We start from the raw sequence: 14,684 nt of genomic DNA, 5'->3' as shown, positions 1-14,684 counted from the left end.
CCGAAATAACTGGGAGAACATATGTGTGTGTATGAGCTAATGTCATTAATATGTATGTACACGTCATCAATACGCACAAACAGACCAGCCTATGGAGTACGTGACCCTAACATTTTTGTGGGTGAGAAATGAAGGTTGGGCATAGAAGGAGGGTCCAGGCACCTGTGCCCATACAAAGGGCCTGGCTAGGGAGCCTTTGCTTGTTTTTCTTAGAACTTTCTAAGTTCCGAGGGGACTAGGCTAAGCTTGGGTTCCCTAAGCTTTTGTGTATTAGGTTTTAATTTTGAGTTTGTTAGTTAAGTAAACTCGAAGTTTGCTCCGATTGCTCTTAGCTCCAGCTTCTTCTAAGCTCTGCCCCTCTCACTCAAGAGTTGAGGAACCTGAACCGCTGAGATGAGGCTGGTCCTGTGTCTCTCCCCACCAGGTTATCAGGGAAGGGGGTGAGTATGTTAACCAAAGCTTTGTAGCCTATAACACCATCTGGATATTTTGACTAGCAGCAATACAATTGTAACTGTGCAACGCTGATTATTCTACCATTTAATTACCATTTAGATATTTCATTTCTCTTAATAAAAAGTCTTTAAGGATATATCGGTCTCAGTGGGAGCTTCCTGTCATCCCCCCGAGGGCCCTTTGTAAATTATGTGGAGCCTGATTTGGGACAAGAACCTTATTATCTTCTAATCAAACAGACTGGCCAGCCTAAAACCCACTATCCAAATTCATATTATTAACCTCCTAAATCAGGCAACGCCTGGCACCACGACGGCTGGTTTAACTGCTCAGCTGGGGGGGTTAAACCTGCTCCCCACTGGGGGCCCATCTCCTAACTGGCCCTGCCCAGAGCCCATTCCCCTCCCCTTTGTCCACCCCACCCCACCCTCCCCTCCCCTCCAGTGCTCGGTTGTCCCAGCCATGTCCTGGCTCTGAGAGGCTCAGGGCTGTGCTGGCAAGTGTGTATCTCATGGCCCAGACCCCCCCCCCCCCCCCCGCACTTTGTCTGGCTTGGCCCCCCAGGGCTGCGGCTGGCAGAGCAGGCAGGCAATGCGCCTTTCACTTTCATTTCCTCCCCAGCTGCTGCTTCCTCCCCGCAACGGCTGCATGTGTGTGTGTGCGTTTGTGTGTACGTGTCTGTGTGTGTATACACCTCTGCGTGTGTGTGTGTGCGTACACCTCTGTGTGTGCGCATCTGTGTACGTGTCTGTGTGTGTGTGTACACCTCTGTGTGTGCACGCATGTGTGTGCTGGGACCAGCTCCCTGCTAGCCTGGGAGGGAGTGTGCCAGCGAACGCTCTGTGTGGCTCTGGATCTCACCCGAGCCGCTGGATGCTTTAGTACCTTCATGGCAATGCCCTTGGACACTGAATTTGGGCTCAGAGCTACCGCCCTGCTCTAGCCCCCAGGCAGCTCCCCCACCCTCTCCCCATAGCGCCCCTGGGAGCCAGGGCAGGGCTGTTATCCCACTACTGCCCAGCGACTTGGCCCAGGCCACCCAGGAAGCTCTGGCAGAGACGGGAACTGAACCTGTCCTGAGGCCCGGGCTAGTGCTCTAACCACTAGGTCGTTCTGCTAGACAACCCTTCCTGGGTGCAGTGACTTCACCCACCACTGAGATGCATCCACCTCTGAGCTGGAACGTGGCAGCTGTTTGCAAGCAGCACAGTGGTGCAGGGCAGGGAGTGAAACACGCTGGGTGAATCCGCTCTTGCTGCAGTGGCCAGACTCTATGGACGCAGCCCTCTGCCTGGCGTGAGCCCTCCTGCCCCCGCTGGGCAGCCGTCGCTTTCTGCACTAGTCACGGGGAGTCTCGCCAGACTCCCAGGACAGGTACCAGTCCCCCGGGAGAAGGGGCAGTGCGGGTGGCACAGGAGGGATGGAGTGGGGCTGGGGGCAGCTGTACAGGGGGCCATGGGCACCATGCGTTCAGTCTAACCAGGACCCGGGCAGGGCGTGAGCCACACAAGGGGGCTGTTAAGTTTTACAATCTCTCAGGCATGGGGTGCAGCTGCCCGTGCCACCACTAGGGGGTACTGCTGGTGCGTACAGTGCGGTATGGTGGCGAAAAGCGACTGAGCCAGGAGAGGGGCGGGGGGGGCTATTATGGGCTCTGCCGGTGACCTTGGACAAGTACTTGCGCCTCTCCGTGCCTCAGTTTCCCCTGATGCCCCTTCTTTAGTTCGATTGTGAGGCCTGTGAAGCAGGGACTGTCCCGCACGGTGCGTCTCTGCAGCGCCCAGCACAACATGACCCTGCTCCTGGTTGGGGTCACTGAGGAACTGAGCACGATAGATCCTCGATATCAGCCAGGTTGGGGCAGCGCCCGGCGCGACGGGGCCTGATCTCGGTGGGGGTCTGGGCAGCGCTTGGCGCGAGGGGGCCCTGATCTCGGCTGTGGGCTCTGTGTAATGCGAGCAGTTAAGGGTCACTCTTGCGCGGGTGCCAGGAGTACTGTTCTGATCAGCTCCGGCCACCCGCCCCAGTAACCGCACGGAGAGCTGGCGGGTCACACTGACAATATTTACATCCTTTATTTGCACCAGCAGGACCAGCCCCCTTGGCACTTTACAGCCTCGTTCTCGTTAGCCGACCCGCGCTCGGTTCTCCGTGATTTTAGCTCCTGGCTCGACCCGGGTGACAATCTCCCCAGTCGGCAAAGCTCCCATCGCCCCATGCCTCTGCGCTGCTTCTGATTCGCAGTGCGGCAGCTGCCAGGCGCCCGGGGCTCCAGGGCGTCGCTGAGCCGGGCCTCTGCCTTGCAGCTTGTGCCGTTACTTACCCCAGTACAAACTGGGCGTCAGAGGGGGCTAGGGAGGGAATTTCCCCCCAGGGCAGCGTGGCGGGAACCCTGGGGGCTTTTCCACCTTCCTCTGCAGCGTGGGGCCTGGATCACCCCAGCACAGGGCCCCTGATCAGTTCCATGCATGGCAAAGCTCCAGGGCTGGTCTCTCCTGTTCTCTGCCCCGGGTCTGACCTGCTGGCCTCAGCACAGGGGTGACGCGCTGAAAGGCTGAACTGTCCCAGGGGCTCAGCCCCCTCCCTTGGGGGGGAATTCCCCAGAGCCAGCCCCCAGCGAGGTGCCCCGAGAACAGCTGGCTTGGCCAGAGAGCTCCTTCGTGCCCCCCCAATGCGCCGGGCTCTGGCAATCCCGGCCCCGAGACACGCTCTGCAAATGACACCGGCCCTTTAACTCTGACGCCTCCAGGGCCAGCTGCTCCCCAGCCCCCCCGCAGGGTCGGAAAAGTCCCGAAGGGGAATTTACCACCGTTTGCCTGTAACATACGAACAGTTCCCTTCGCCCCCTGCCCGAGTCTCTCCCTTACGCTCTCTTCACACAGACTGGGGGCTTTCGCTTCCAGTTAATAACGTCATTGACACCCCCCATACCGGGCCGTGGAGCGCAGACCCTGGTCCCTGCCACGCCGCGCCCAGCTCAGCCCCACAGGCGGGGGAGACCTGGTATCCCTGAGTCCGCTCCATCGCCAGGGATATGGTGGAGGGGGGACGTAGCGTCTTGTGATTCAGCTGATCCGAGTAACGGACCCCACGGCCCGTCTCCGTTGCACAGACCCGGCGATCCCAAAGCCCGTCTGGTTAGTGTCGAACCGTTTTCACAGTGATCCCGTGGGTCCGTCGCACGTGCCCCGGGCGGCCGCCTCCCCAGCTGGGGCAGAGCTGGTGTGCGGCTCGGAGGCGCCTTCCCCATCGCTAGGAGAAGTGGTTAGAGGCGGCCGTTAACGCCGTTCCCCTCCCGGCACAACTGTTCCGACTTTAGTGTTACAGGCGTTTCCTGCTGGGCCTGGGGTCTCCCAGCCACCTGCTTCCCCAGCGGGGCAGAGCTCAGCTGCAGCCAGACGTCCTTCCGGCCAAGGACATGGGAGATTCCAGCCCTGGACGTCCTGGGGGTGTCTGCCCCGCTCCGGAGGCCTCCCTCCCTCTGATCCTTGCTCTCCGGAGAGCAGCTGGTGTGTGCATGGGAGGGCCCCGTGCTGCCAGCCCCGAGGCCATGAACCGCCAGGCTCTTGGCATTGCCCAGCATCCCAAGGGTTAACAGGGGCTCCCCGGGGGCGAAGGGGAAAAGCAGCAGCGAGGAGCCCCAGGGCTCCGGGCCCTGCACTCCAGGCCTAGACGCTGGGCTCCAGTTCAGGTGTGTTCTGTACGGCCCCGTTCAGGCTCATCTGCTCGGCCGGCTTCCCCTGCTTGGCCTGCTGCTGTTTGAGCCGGTATTTTCGGATTCTCGTGGAGCGGTAGTACATGTAGCCCCCCACGCCTAGTCCGGTCAGAGCAGCAAACACACCTACCAGCCCCAGTGCCAACACCAGGATGTTGAGATCTGTTAAAGAAGGAGCGAGGTTGAGGAGGGCTAAGAGCTGGTTCAGACTCATGGGTAGGGCAGGGGGCAGCGGACTGGGACTCAGGACACCTGGGTTCTACTCCCCTCAGCCACTGGTCTTGGGTAAGTACCTCACCCGCTCAGTGCCTCAGTTTCCCCTTCCACTCTTTGCCTGGTTAGATGGTGAGCTCTCTGGGGCAGGGACTGTCTCTCACGCTGTGTCGGGGCAGCGCCCGGCGTGACGGGGCCCTGATCTCGGCCGGGGTCTGGGCAGCACCTGGCGCGACGGGGCCCTGATCTCGGTTGGTGTTCTGTCATATTACTCATAATTAGTAGGAGGACGAGTTGGGACAGAGATGAACCTGAAAACCGCTAGGCTGGAGGACGCTGGACCCATCCCCGCTCGCTCCGGGGTGGGAGTGATGTCAGGACGCACCCCCTGAGCCTGGGGGCGGTGGGCTGTGCCCTGGCCGAGCCTGTGGAGCACAAGCCACACCGATGGAACAGCCAGATGGGATCACTGGGCCTGCCAGTCTGACCTCCAGCAGGACGCCAGGCCAGAGAATGGCAGCCCAGATCCCCGTACTGAGCCCCCGCGGCTTTGGGGGGCGTTTGGGCTTCTAAATCCCATGGAAAGTCAATGGGATTTTACCTGAGACCCATTCACTTGTGCTCCTAAATCCCTTTGTCGCATTTGCACGCCCACCCTCCCGGTCGCCTGCTGGAGTATCCACCAAAGGCCACTTACACTCCACCTGGACGGTCACATCCCGGCTGGCCGAGCCGTGCGCGTTGGATGCTTTGCAGTGGTAGGTCCCGGCGTCCTCTCTTCTGACCTGCCGCTGCACCCCGATGCTGACGGGCACCCCGTCCTTCGTGCACACCACGTCTGGCGCTGGGTTCCCCCGGGCCAGGCAGGAGAAGGTTTGCTCCGTCTCCTCCTTCCAGATCCACTCCCTGGGGCAGCCGGAGTCGTCCATCCTGGGCCCGTCTGGAAGCGAGAGGGGGCGGTTGGTTACGCTGCCCAGGGCTGTGTAGCCCCATCTCCTGCCCACCCCCAGGGCTGCTGCCAAGGCCGGTGGCTCTCCCCTGCCACAGGCGCCTCCTCGCTGGGCTCCCCCCACTGCCCTGCCTGGCGCCAGCAGGCCTTGCTCTGGGGCAGCACAGGGGGCCCGGCGTGCAAGGCAACAGCCTGGGCTTGGGAGCTCTGGGGTCAAGCCCTGCCTCTGCCATGGCTGCCCGGTGTGACCTGGATCTGAGCCAAAGCCTGATAAAGTCACGAGAAGGCCTCAGGTTCCCCATCTGTAAAATGGGGCCAGGGATTCCTCCTGTCTCATTAGCCTGGGAACATTCCCTGAGGCAGGACTGTATCTGTGCAGCGCCCGGTGCGACGGGGCCCTGATCTCGGCTGGGGTCTGGGCAGCGCCCGGTGCGACGGGGCCCTGATACCCTAATGCTAAGAACTGATTGGACCCAGTGCATTTCTCTGGCCGCTGCTGCACAGGAATGGCCGCCCTAGGTCGCAGGCACAAGAGAGTCACTCTCTCAGCCGAAAGAAGAATTAGAGACTAACAAATTTATTGTAGCATAAGCTTTCGTGGGCTGCAGCCCACTTCATCGGATGCATGTAGTGGAAAATACAGAAGGAAGATATATATAATATATATATATACACAGGGAACATGAAACAATGGGTGTTACCATACACATTATAAGGAGAGTGATCAGTTAAGGTGAGCTGTTGTCAGCAGGGGAGAAAAATAACTGTTTGTGGTGGTAATGAAAATGGCCCATTTCCAGCACTTGACAAGGAGATATAAGGAACAAAGTAAAACTATTTCCCCATGCTTATCTCGCCCCCCCCCCCCCCCAGTTCCTTATATCTCCTTGTCAAGTGCTGGAAATGGGTCGTTTTCATTACCACCACAAACAGTTATTTTTCTCTCCTGCTGACAACAGCTCACCTTAACTGATCACTCTCCTTATAATGTGTATGGTAACACCCATTGTTTCATGTTCCCTGTGTATAGATCTAGATCTAGATCTTCCTTCTGTATTTTTCACTACATGCATCTGAAGAAGTGGGCTGTAGCCCACGAAAGCTTATGCTCTAATAAATGTGTTAGTCTCTAAGGTGCCACAAGCACTCCTGTTCTTTTTGCGGATACAGACTAACTCGGCTGCGACTCTGAAACCTGTCCCAGCCGAGTGCGTCGGAAGAAAAGCTTGTGGGAGTGGAGTGGGAGGATGGGCCAGGAGCCCTGGGTTCGAGTCCTTGGCTGAGGCTCTGGGGGCTCAGCTGCCAGCTGTGAAAAGGGGGCGTTGCTTCCTGACTGCAGGGGGGCTGTGACAGAGCAGGGAGGGGGCGGATTTGACCTGGGAATGTTGCAGGGGAGTGACATTGGGGATGGGAGGGAAACTACCTGAGCCAGGAGGGGGGTTGGGAGAAGTGACACCTGCCCGGGAGACTGGACAAAGGAGAGGAGGAGCAGAGGGGAGGGGGGAGAGAGCTGCAGGAGGAGTTGTTAGTTTCAGTTTGGGCTGGGTGGTGCAACGCAGGGAACCCCAAGCTGGGGTCTAAGCTCCCTAAACCCCCCAGAAGGACTTGACTGAGGGGTCCCGGTTGTACCTACAAGCTCTGCTGTAGACTGCGTTCCTACTGTCCACTAAACCTTCCGTTTTACTGGCTGGCTGAGAGTCATGGTGAATCCCAGGAAGAGGGGTGCCGGGCCCTGACTCCCCCACACTCCGTGACAGGGGTGAGCGCAGAGCGTGGCCGGTGGGGCCGGGGCTGGAGCAGCACCTAAGACAGAGCCGCGGCCCCTCTACTCACAGAGGACAGTGAGCCTGGCAGACGTGCGTTTCACGGCGGGGATGCCGGAGCCAGGCCTTGCTTCACAGGTGAACTCCCTCCCGTCGTCTTCCTCGCCAGCCGTCAGCTGGAACTGCACATGGGGCTGGGCGGGGGCGCTGGAGACCAGGCCTCGCTCGGCCTCTCTGAGCTGGAGCAGGACGCCCGGGGGGTCGGCCTCAGGAGAACGGCACGTAACGGTCACGCTGCTGTTAACGAGGGTCCGGGACTCGGTTACCTCCAGGACGGGCTCAGGGAGACCTGCAAGGGACCAGGACAGAGCTGCTGATCCCATCCGAGGAGCCGCACGCTGGCTCCCCGGCAGGACGCTTCGCTCGAGACCGGACGGGTGAGATGGTCGAAGCCAGCGGGGGGCTAGATAAACATGGCCCGTTCAAGTTAACACCCAGACCCCAAAGGGAGTTAGGCACAGATCCCATGGGAGTTAGGCACCTAAGTACCTTTGAGTACCTGGGCCCAAATTCCTCCCGCAGGTTGCTCCACGCATGGACTGGTACCTAAATCCCCATGGCTCCCCCCGCCTCTCCCCTCCAGCTCTGGCCGGCGAGGGCTCCATTCTCTGGCAGCGCCCGCTCCTCATGCCCTGCATCAGGGTACGAACCTGCCTCTCCCTAGTGGGGCAGGCCGGGCCAGGGGCAGACTGACCCCCGGTCTCCGCATGGCCGGGGGGGGGGGCTCGGTGGCCTCGCCCGCTCCCTTCCAGCCCAGCGCGGCTCTGGCTCTCTGGAGCCGCTGGGAGGAATTCCCTGGCCTGGGCTACGCAGCCGCTCAGCCGCGATGACAGACTGGTTTGTTGGGAGCACCCCGGCTCAGTGGAGCGCCTGTGTGGGAGGGGAGCCAGGTCAGAGCCCCACAGAGGGGTGTCGGGGGACGAGTCCCAGGCCAGGCTAGGACTGGGCGTGGGAGCAGGGAGGGGATCTGGTGCGGGGGGACCCGTGGGAAATCGGGCCGGGGGGGCTGAGTTCTGCTCTGGGCTTGGGGCGAGTTTCAGCCTGAAAACTCAGATGGAAAGTCCAGGGGGAGGAACCGACGTGAACTGAAACCAGCCCCCGCGGAGGCTGAACCCACAGAGATCTGCCCAGCCTCCGCGCCAGCCCGGCCCACAGTGCCGACGTCCCCCGCCGAGCCCCCGAGCCCCCGAAATCTGGGCAGGCCGGGAGCCCCCCAGACACTCACGGTAAACGAGAATGCTCTGCCCTGCGGCTCTGGACACGGGCCCCACGGACACGATGCACGTCAGCTGGTGCTGTCCCGGGGACGGGGACCGAACCTCGCCCTGGGCGGTGGCCGTGTCGCCCGACGTGGTGACGGTGAAGTTCAGGCTTTCTCCCCCAAAGGACAGGTTGAACCGGGCCTCTCCCGCGACGGGGAAGACCCCGGCCACCCTACAGCGGGCGGTCGCCCTGGTGCCCACCTCGATATAGAGGGAGGTTTGGAGCTGGGGCTTCTCCGGGAGATCTGCAGCGGGCGAGAAAAACCACCGCGGGGCATGAGGAAAACATCAGCAAAGGGAGCCACTTGGGACCCTGTGAAGAACTGGGACTGTTCTTAATGTGGTCTTTGAATGCTGAGTGGGGAGGTTGGCTGGGACGGTCTGCAGGGGGGGATGGGAGACTGGCCTTAAGGGAGGATACCTGAGCATGTAACGTGAGAACCCAGGAAGGGGCTGGAGCCAGGTGACACCTCTGCCCGGGAAATGGACAAAGGCTGGGGGAGGAGCCGGGGGGAGGCTGAGTGAGAGACGCTGGAGGGAGTTAGAGTTTTGGAGCTGGCTGGTGAAATGGAGGGGGCCCCAGACGGGGCTCTGCCCCCCAATGGGGCTGTGGTGTCCCTGGGGCCCCTAGATGGACCAAACTAAGGGGGTCCTGATGTCTGTACCTGCAAGACCTGTCTTGGGCCGTGTTCCTGTCGTCTAAATAAACCTTCTGCTTTACTGGCTGGCTGAGAGTCATGGTGAATCGCAGGAAGCCAGGGGTACAGGGCCTTGTGTCCCCCCACACTCCGTGACAGACGCAGCGAGGAAATCCAGAGATGCGGCGACAACTGGGGCTGAGATGCAGTTTGCTCCCGATCTAACTACCAACCTGTTTATCCAGCCCCGTGCTGTCCCCCGCCCCAGTCTTCTAGCCCCATCTCGTGTCTCTCTATCTCCCCACTGTCCCCTCCAGCTGTCTGTCCATCCCCTGCCCAGACTGCACCCCTCTATCTTCCTATCCAGCCCCAAACCGCACACACACACTTCTCCCTCCATCCCCATACCCCGCCCCCAGCTGATGGACCCATCACTGCCCTTCCTGGCCCCGTTCCACACCCTGCTCTCACCAAAGCCCCGTAGCAGCCCCGAGAGTGCTCTGCCCTCCTCTGCTCCCGCCAGGCCAGGCCCCAAAGGGGACGAGGCACCTGGAGGGGAAGGTTGAAAAAGGGGAAGAAACCATCACCCCGAAGGGGAAGAAGGAGCCTGACGCCGCACGAGGCCCAGCCTCACAGCGACTGGGTGCTGTGGGGGTGAGACAACCCACCCCCTAGGTACCCTCCCTCTGACGGGTGGGCGTGGGGCCGCACCCTGGGCTCAGACAGTACCTTGGCCCGCACCCCCGGCACTTTGGCCATGTGACTACCCGTCCCCCCTCTATGTAAGGCATGGGAGATGGGTGGCATCCCTTTAAATCGCTGTGACCCCTCCACGGGCTGCGAAACCACCTGATCAGCATCCTATACAACAAACAGGGAAAGATTAAGAATGAGCTCTCAAAACTGGATACTCTCATAAGAAACCAACCTTCCACACAAACTTCCTCATGGATAGACTTTACAAAAACTAGACAAGCCATTTACAAGACAAACTTTGCCTCTCTACAAAGGAAAAAGGACACTAAACTATCTAAACTGCTACATGCCACAAGGAGCCACAACAGTAGTTCCCTTAACCCACCCAGCAATATTGTTAACCTTTCCAGCTATACTCTTAGCCCAGCAGAAGAGTCTGTCCTATCTCGGGGCCTCTCCTTTTGTCCCTCCAGACCCACGAACTTGATACAGTTCTGCGGTGACCTAGAATCCTACTTTCGACGTCTCCGACTCAAAGAATATTTCCAACATACCTCTGAACAGCATACTAACCCACAGAATCCCCCCTACCAGCACTACAAACAAAAGGATTCTGCGTGGACTCCTCCGGACGGTCGAAACAACAGACTGGATTTCTACATAGATTGCTTCCGTCAACGTGCAAAGGCTGAAATTGTGGATAAGCAACATCACTTGCCCCATAACCTCAGCCATGCTGAACACAACGCCATCTACAGCCTCAGAAACAACCATGACATCATTATCAAAAAGGCTGACAAAGGAGGTGCTGTCGTCATCATGAATAAATTGGAATATGACCAAGAGGCTGCTAGACAGCTCTCTAACACCACATTCTACAGGCCATTATCCTCTGATCCCACTGAGGATTACCTAAAGAAACTACACCATCTGCTAAAAAAACTCCCTGACAAAGCACAGGAACAAATCTGTACAGACACATGCCTAGAACCCCGACCAGGGACATTCTATTTGCTACCCAAGATCCATAAACCTGGAAATCCTGGACGCCCCATCATCTCAGGCATTGGCACCCTAACATCAGGCTTGTCTGGTTATGTGGACTCTCTCCTCAGACCCTACGCTACCAGCACTCCTAGCTATCTTCGAGATACTACTGACTTCCTGAGGAAACTAGAATCCATCGGTGATCTTCCAGAAAACACCATCCTGGCCACTATGGACGTAGAAGCCCTCTACACCAATATTCCACACACAGATGGACTACAAGCTATCAGGAACAGTATCCCCGATAATGTCACAGCTAACCTGGTGGCTGAACTCTGTGACTTTGTCCTCACCCACAACTATTTCACATTTGGGGACAATATATACCTTCAAGTCAGCGGCACTGCTATGGGTACCCGCATGGCCCCGCAGTATGCCAACATTTTTATGGCTGACTTAGAACAACGCTTCCTTAGCTCTCGTCCCCTAACGCCCCTACTCTACTTGCGCTACATTGATGACATCTTCATCATCTGGACCCATGGAAAAGAAGCCCTTGAGGAATTCCACCATGATTTCAATAATTTCCATCCCACCATCAACCTCAGCCTAGATCAATCCACACAAGCGGTCCATTTCCTGGACACTACTGTGCTAATAAGCGATGGTCACATAAATACCACCCTGTACCGGAAACCTACTGACCGCTACACTTACCTACATGCCTCCAGCTTCCATCCAGGACACACCACACGATCCATTGTCTACAGCCAAGCTCTAAGATATAACCGCATTTGCTCCAATCCCTCAGATAGAGACAAGCACCTACAAGATCTCTATCAAGCATTCTTAAAACTACAATACCCACCTGCTGAAGTGAAAAAACAGATTGACAGAGCCAGACGAGTACCCAGAAGTCACCTCCTACAAGACAGGGCCAACAAAGAAAATAACAGAACACCACTAGCTGTCACCTTCAGCCCCCAACTAAAACCTCTCCAGCGCATCATCAGAGATCTACAACCTATCCTGAAAGATGATCCTTTACTCTCACAGATCTTGGGAGACAGACCTGTCCTCGCTTACAGACAACCCCCCAACCTAAAGCAAATACTCACCAGCAACCACACATCACTGAACAAAAACACTGACCCAGGAACCTATCCTTGTAACAAAGCCCGATGCCAACTCTGTCCACATATCTATTCAAGTGACACCATCATAGGGCCTAATCACATCAGCCATACCATCGGTGGCTCGTTCACCTGCACATCTACCAATGTGATATATGCCATCATGTGCCAGCAATGCCCCTCTGCCATGTACATTGGCCAAACCGGACAGTCTCTACGCAAAAGAATTAATGGACACAAATCTGACATCAGGAATCATAATACTCAAAAACCAGTGGGAGAACACTTTAACCTGTCTGGCCATTCTTTGGCAGACCTGCGGGTGGCTATCTTAAAACAGAAAAACTTCAAAAACAGACTCCAAGGAGAGACTGCTGAGCTGGAATTGATATGCAAACTAGACACAATCAACTCAGGGCTAAATAGGGATTGGGAATGGCTGAGCCATTACAAACATTGAATCTATCTCCCCTTGTAAGTATTTTCACACTTGCTTCTTATCAAACTGTCTGTACTGAGCCATCTTGATTATCACTTCAAAAGTTTTTTTTCTCTTACTTAATTGGCCTCTCAGAGTTGGTAAGACAACTCCGACCTGTTCATGCTCTCTGTATGTGTGTGTATATATATCTCCTCAATATATGGTTCACTCTATATGCATCCGAAGAAGTGGGTTGTAGCCCACGAAAGCTTATGCTCTAATAAATTTGTTAGTCTCTAAGGTGCCACAAGTACTCCTGTTATTTTCACCGTGTTCTGCGTGTCGGAAGCCAGCCCCAGCTGGGCCTGGTGGGGCTGGGGGGACTCGCAAACAGGGTGCAGGGACCTCACGCTGTAGTTGTGTAAATAGCAGGAGATGCATCAGTCTGCGTTAGGGGAGCTCCCAAAGGGGTCGCCCTGGACATCTCGGCCACCTGGGAGAACAGATCTCAGCCCCCAACCTGGGACCGGCATCGACAGGCCCAGGACAGCAGGGAATCCATCCTGGCCAGGGAGCATTTGGTGCCCGTTTGTGGGGGGGTGAATGTCGGCAGGGGGTGCAAGGAGCTGGACAGTCAGGCAAAGCCCCTGTGTCCCCTGAACTACCAGCCCCCAGAGCGGCGTGTCTGGCACACAAAGTGTGTCTCTGGTGCACGGAGCGGTGTGTCTGGTGCATGGAGCGTGTCTCTGGTGCACGGAACGGTGTGTATGGTACACGGAGCATGTGGGAACTCACCATAAACTTTGAGTTCCACCGCAGAGGAGCTGTTTTTGAAGTGGGGCCCGTGCGGTGTCAGGTCCAGGGCTGTGTGGCAGGTGATCTCCTGCCCGTGGTCCCGTCGCTGAGGGGTGATCTCCGTGATCACCGTGACGTCGTCGGGTCCGGCCCCGGTGTGGTTTTGGAAGGTCTCCGTGTGCAGGGTCTGTCCCCCCCGGCGAAGGGTCACGGTGAGGTGTGTGACTGGAGCCACGTTCAGAACCCGGCACATCACCTTATAGGCCTGTCCCAGCTCCATCTCGGGGAGCGGCTCCAGCACCACCCGCTCTGGCGCCCCTGGAGGCAGAGGGGGAAGCACCCGCAGGTCGGTTAATTGGATCCCGTAGACCCGGGTGCTGCTGAAAGGCGCCGCTGGGGGAAGAGCCTGGAAGGTGCATCCCCGCGCCCCAGGCCGGCTGAGCCCTGCCCCGGAGGCGACCCTGCTGGCGGCGAGAGCCAGGCTCAGTCTCGCTGACCGGCCGGCAGGGGCTCGAAGTGGGGCAGGGGGTTGGGATGTGGATTCCTGCCCTGCCAGGAGCCGGACTGAGCCCCACCAACTCCTCCCACCCAACGGCTGCCAGGGGGTAACTCCACGCAGGTGCTGCCTGGCTTAATGGAGCAGAGCCAGTGTCCCCAGAGGGGAAAGGCCCGTGTCCCATTCTCTGCCCCCTGAGCCAGCCAGTCCCCTGCCCTAGGGCCAGAGCACAGCTTTGTACCCTAGTTCTGCCAGCGACTTTTCCCTTTCTCTAGCTCTACCCTGCACCAGAAAGTGTCAGTGGCACAAAAGCCCCCCCAGACCCACTGCAGCTGGGAGCCTGCAGCACTTACGGTAAGCGGAGATGTTTGCATACGCCACCATCGTATTTCCACCGCAGATGAAGTAGCACTGAGGGGACGACACCCACTCCTTGATATTGGTTAGGAGAACGGCCTCCCACCCGGCTCCACTTTTACTATTGGTTTTGGTGAGCGAGGTCTCCACACCGCCCTTGGCACCAGGATCCCGGCACGTGGTACTGCAGTTTATCCAGACGGACCCTCCGTGCTCCACCACGGCAGCTTCCGGCGAAACGCTCACCTCAAACGAGCCCTGCGCGGCCCCTGAAACAGCAAACACCCCTGTCACGCTGCTCCCCTGGGGCACACTCACGGCAAAGCAGCATGCGAGACCCACAGCCCAAGTGGGTGAGCTCAGCCCTGGAAGCCCCTTTCCCTGGCGGGGACCACTCCTTGGCGAGGCGCAGGCTGTTTTGGCTGGACAGGGCCGGGCGGTCTGCGCTGCGGCCCGAGGGGGGCTGCACCCAGCTGCTGCTCTTTGCCATGCGCCGGGCGAGCGACGGCCACAGCGTCACCTTGGCTTTGGAAAGTCCCGGGTTCGGTTCGCTCCCGGCCCCAGGCGCAGTGGAGGGCTGGAGCGACGGGGAAGCACTTTCCAGAGAACCACGTGGTGCTAACGAGGCACCTTTCCCAGGGCAGGAGGAGCTCGGCCGGGGCTGGTTCTGCAGGGACCCAGGAAAATATCCCCACCCAGCCCACTGCTCCCAGCAGCCCTTCGCCGCAGGTGCCAACGGTCTC

General features: G+C 58.3%; 1 protein-coding gene across 1 annotated transcript; it reads right to left on the bottom strand.

The window, feature by feature from the left end:
- Window positions 1-4,124: 4,124 nt before the first annotated feature.
- On the bottom strand, window positions 4,125-14,431 carry ICAM1 (intercellular adhesion molecule 1). The gene is made up of 7 exons (XM_065419609.1): window positions 14,260-14,431; window positions 13,938-14,210; window positions 13,089-13,406; window positions 8,382-8,663; window positions 7,167-7,445; window positions 5,082-5,324; window positions 4,125-4,333 (listed from the first exon to the last, which is right to left on the bottom strand). The coding sequence occupies exons 1-7, from the start codon at window positions 14,429-14,431 to the stop codon at window positions 4,125-4,127; spliced, it is 1,776 nt and encodes a 591-aa protein (XP_065275681.1).
- Window positions 14,432-14,684: the final 253 nt, after the last annotated feature.

Source organism: Emys orbicularis, chromosome 19 (genome assembly GCF_028017835.1).
Source record: "Emys orbicularis isolate rEmyOrb1 chromosome 19, rEmyOrb1.hap1, whole genome shotgun sequence".
Lineage (NCBI taxonomy): Eukaryota > Metazoa > Chordata > Testudines > Emydidae > Emys > Emys orbicularis.
This window is presented reverse-complemented; position numbering and strand designations above follow the sequence as displayed.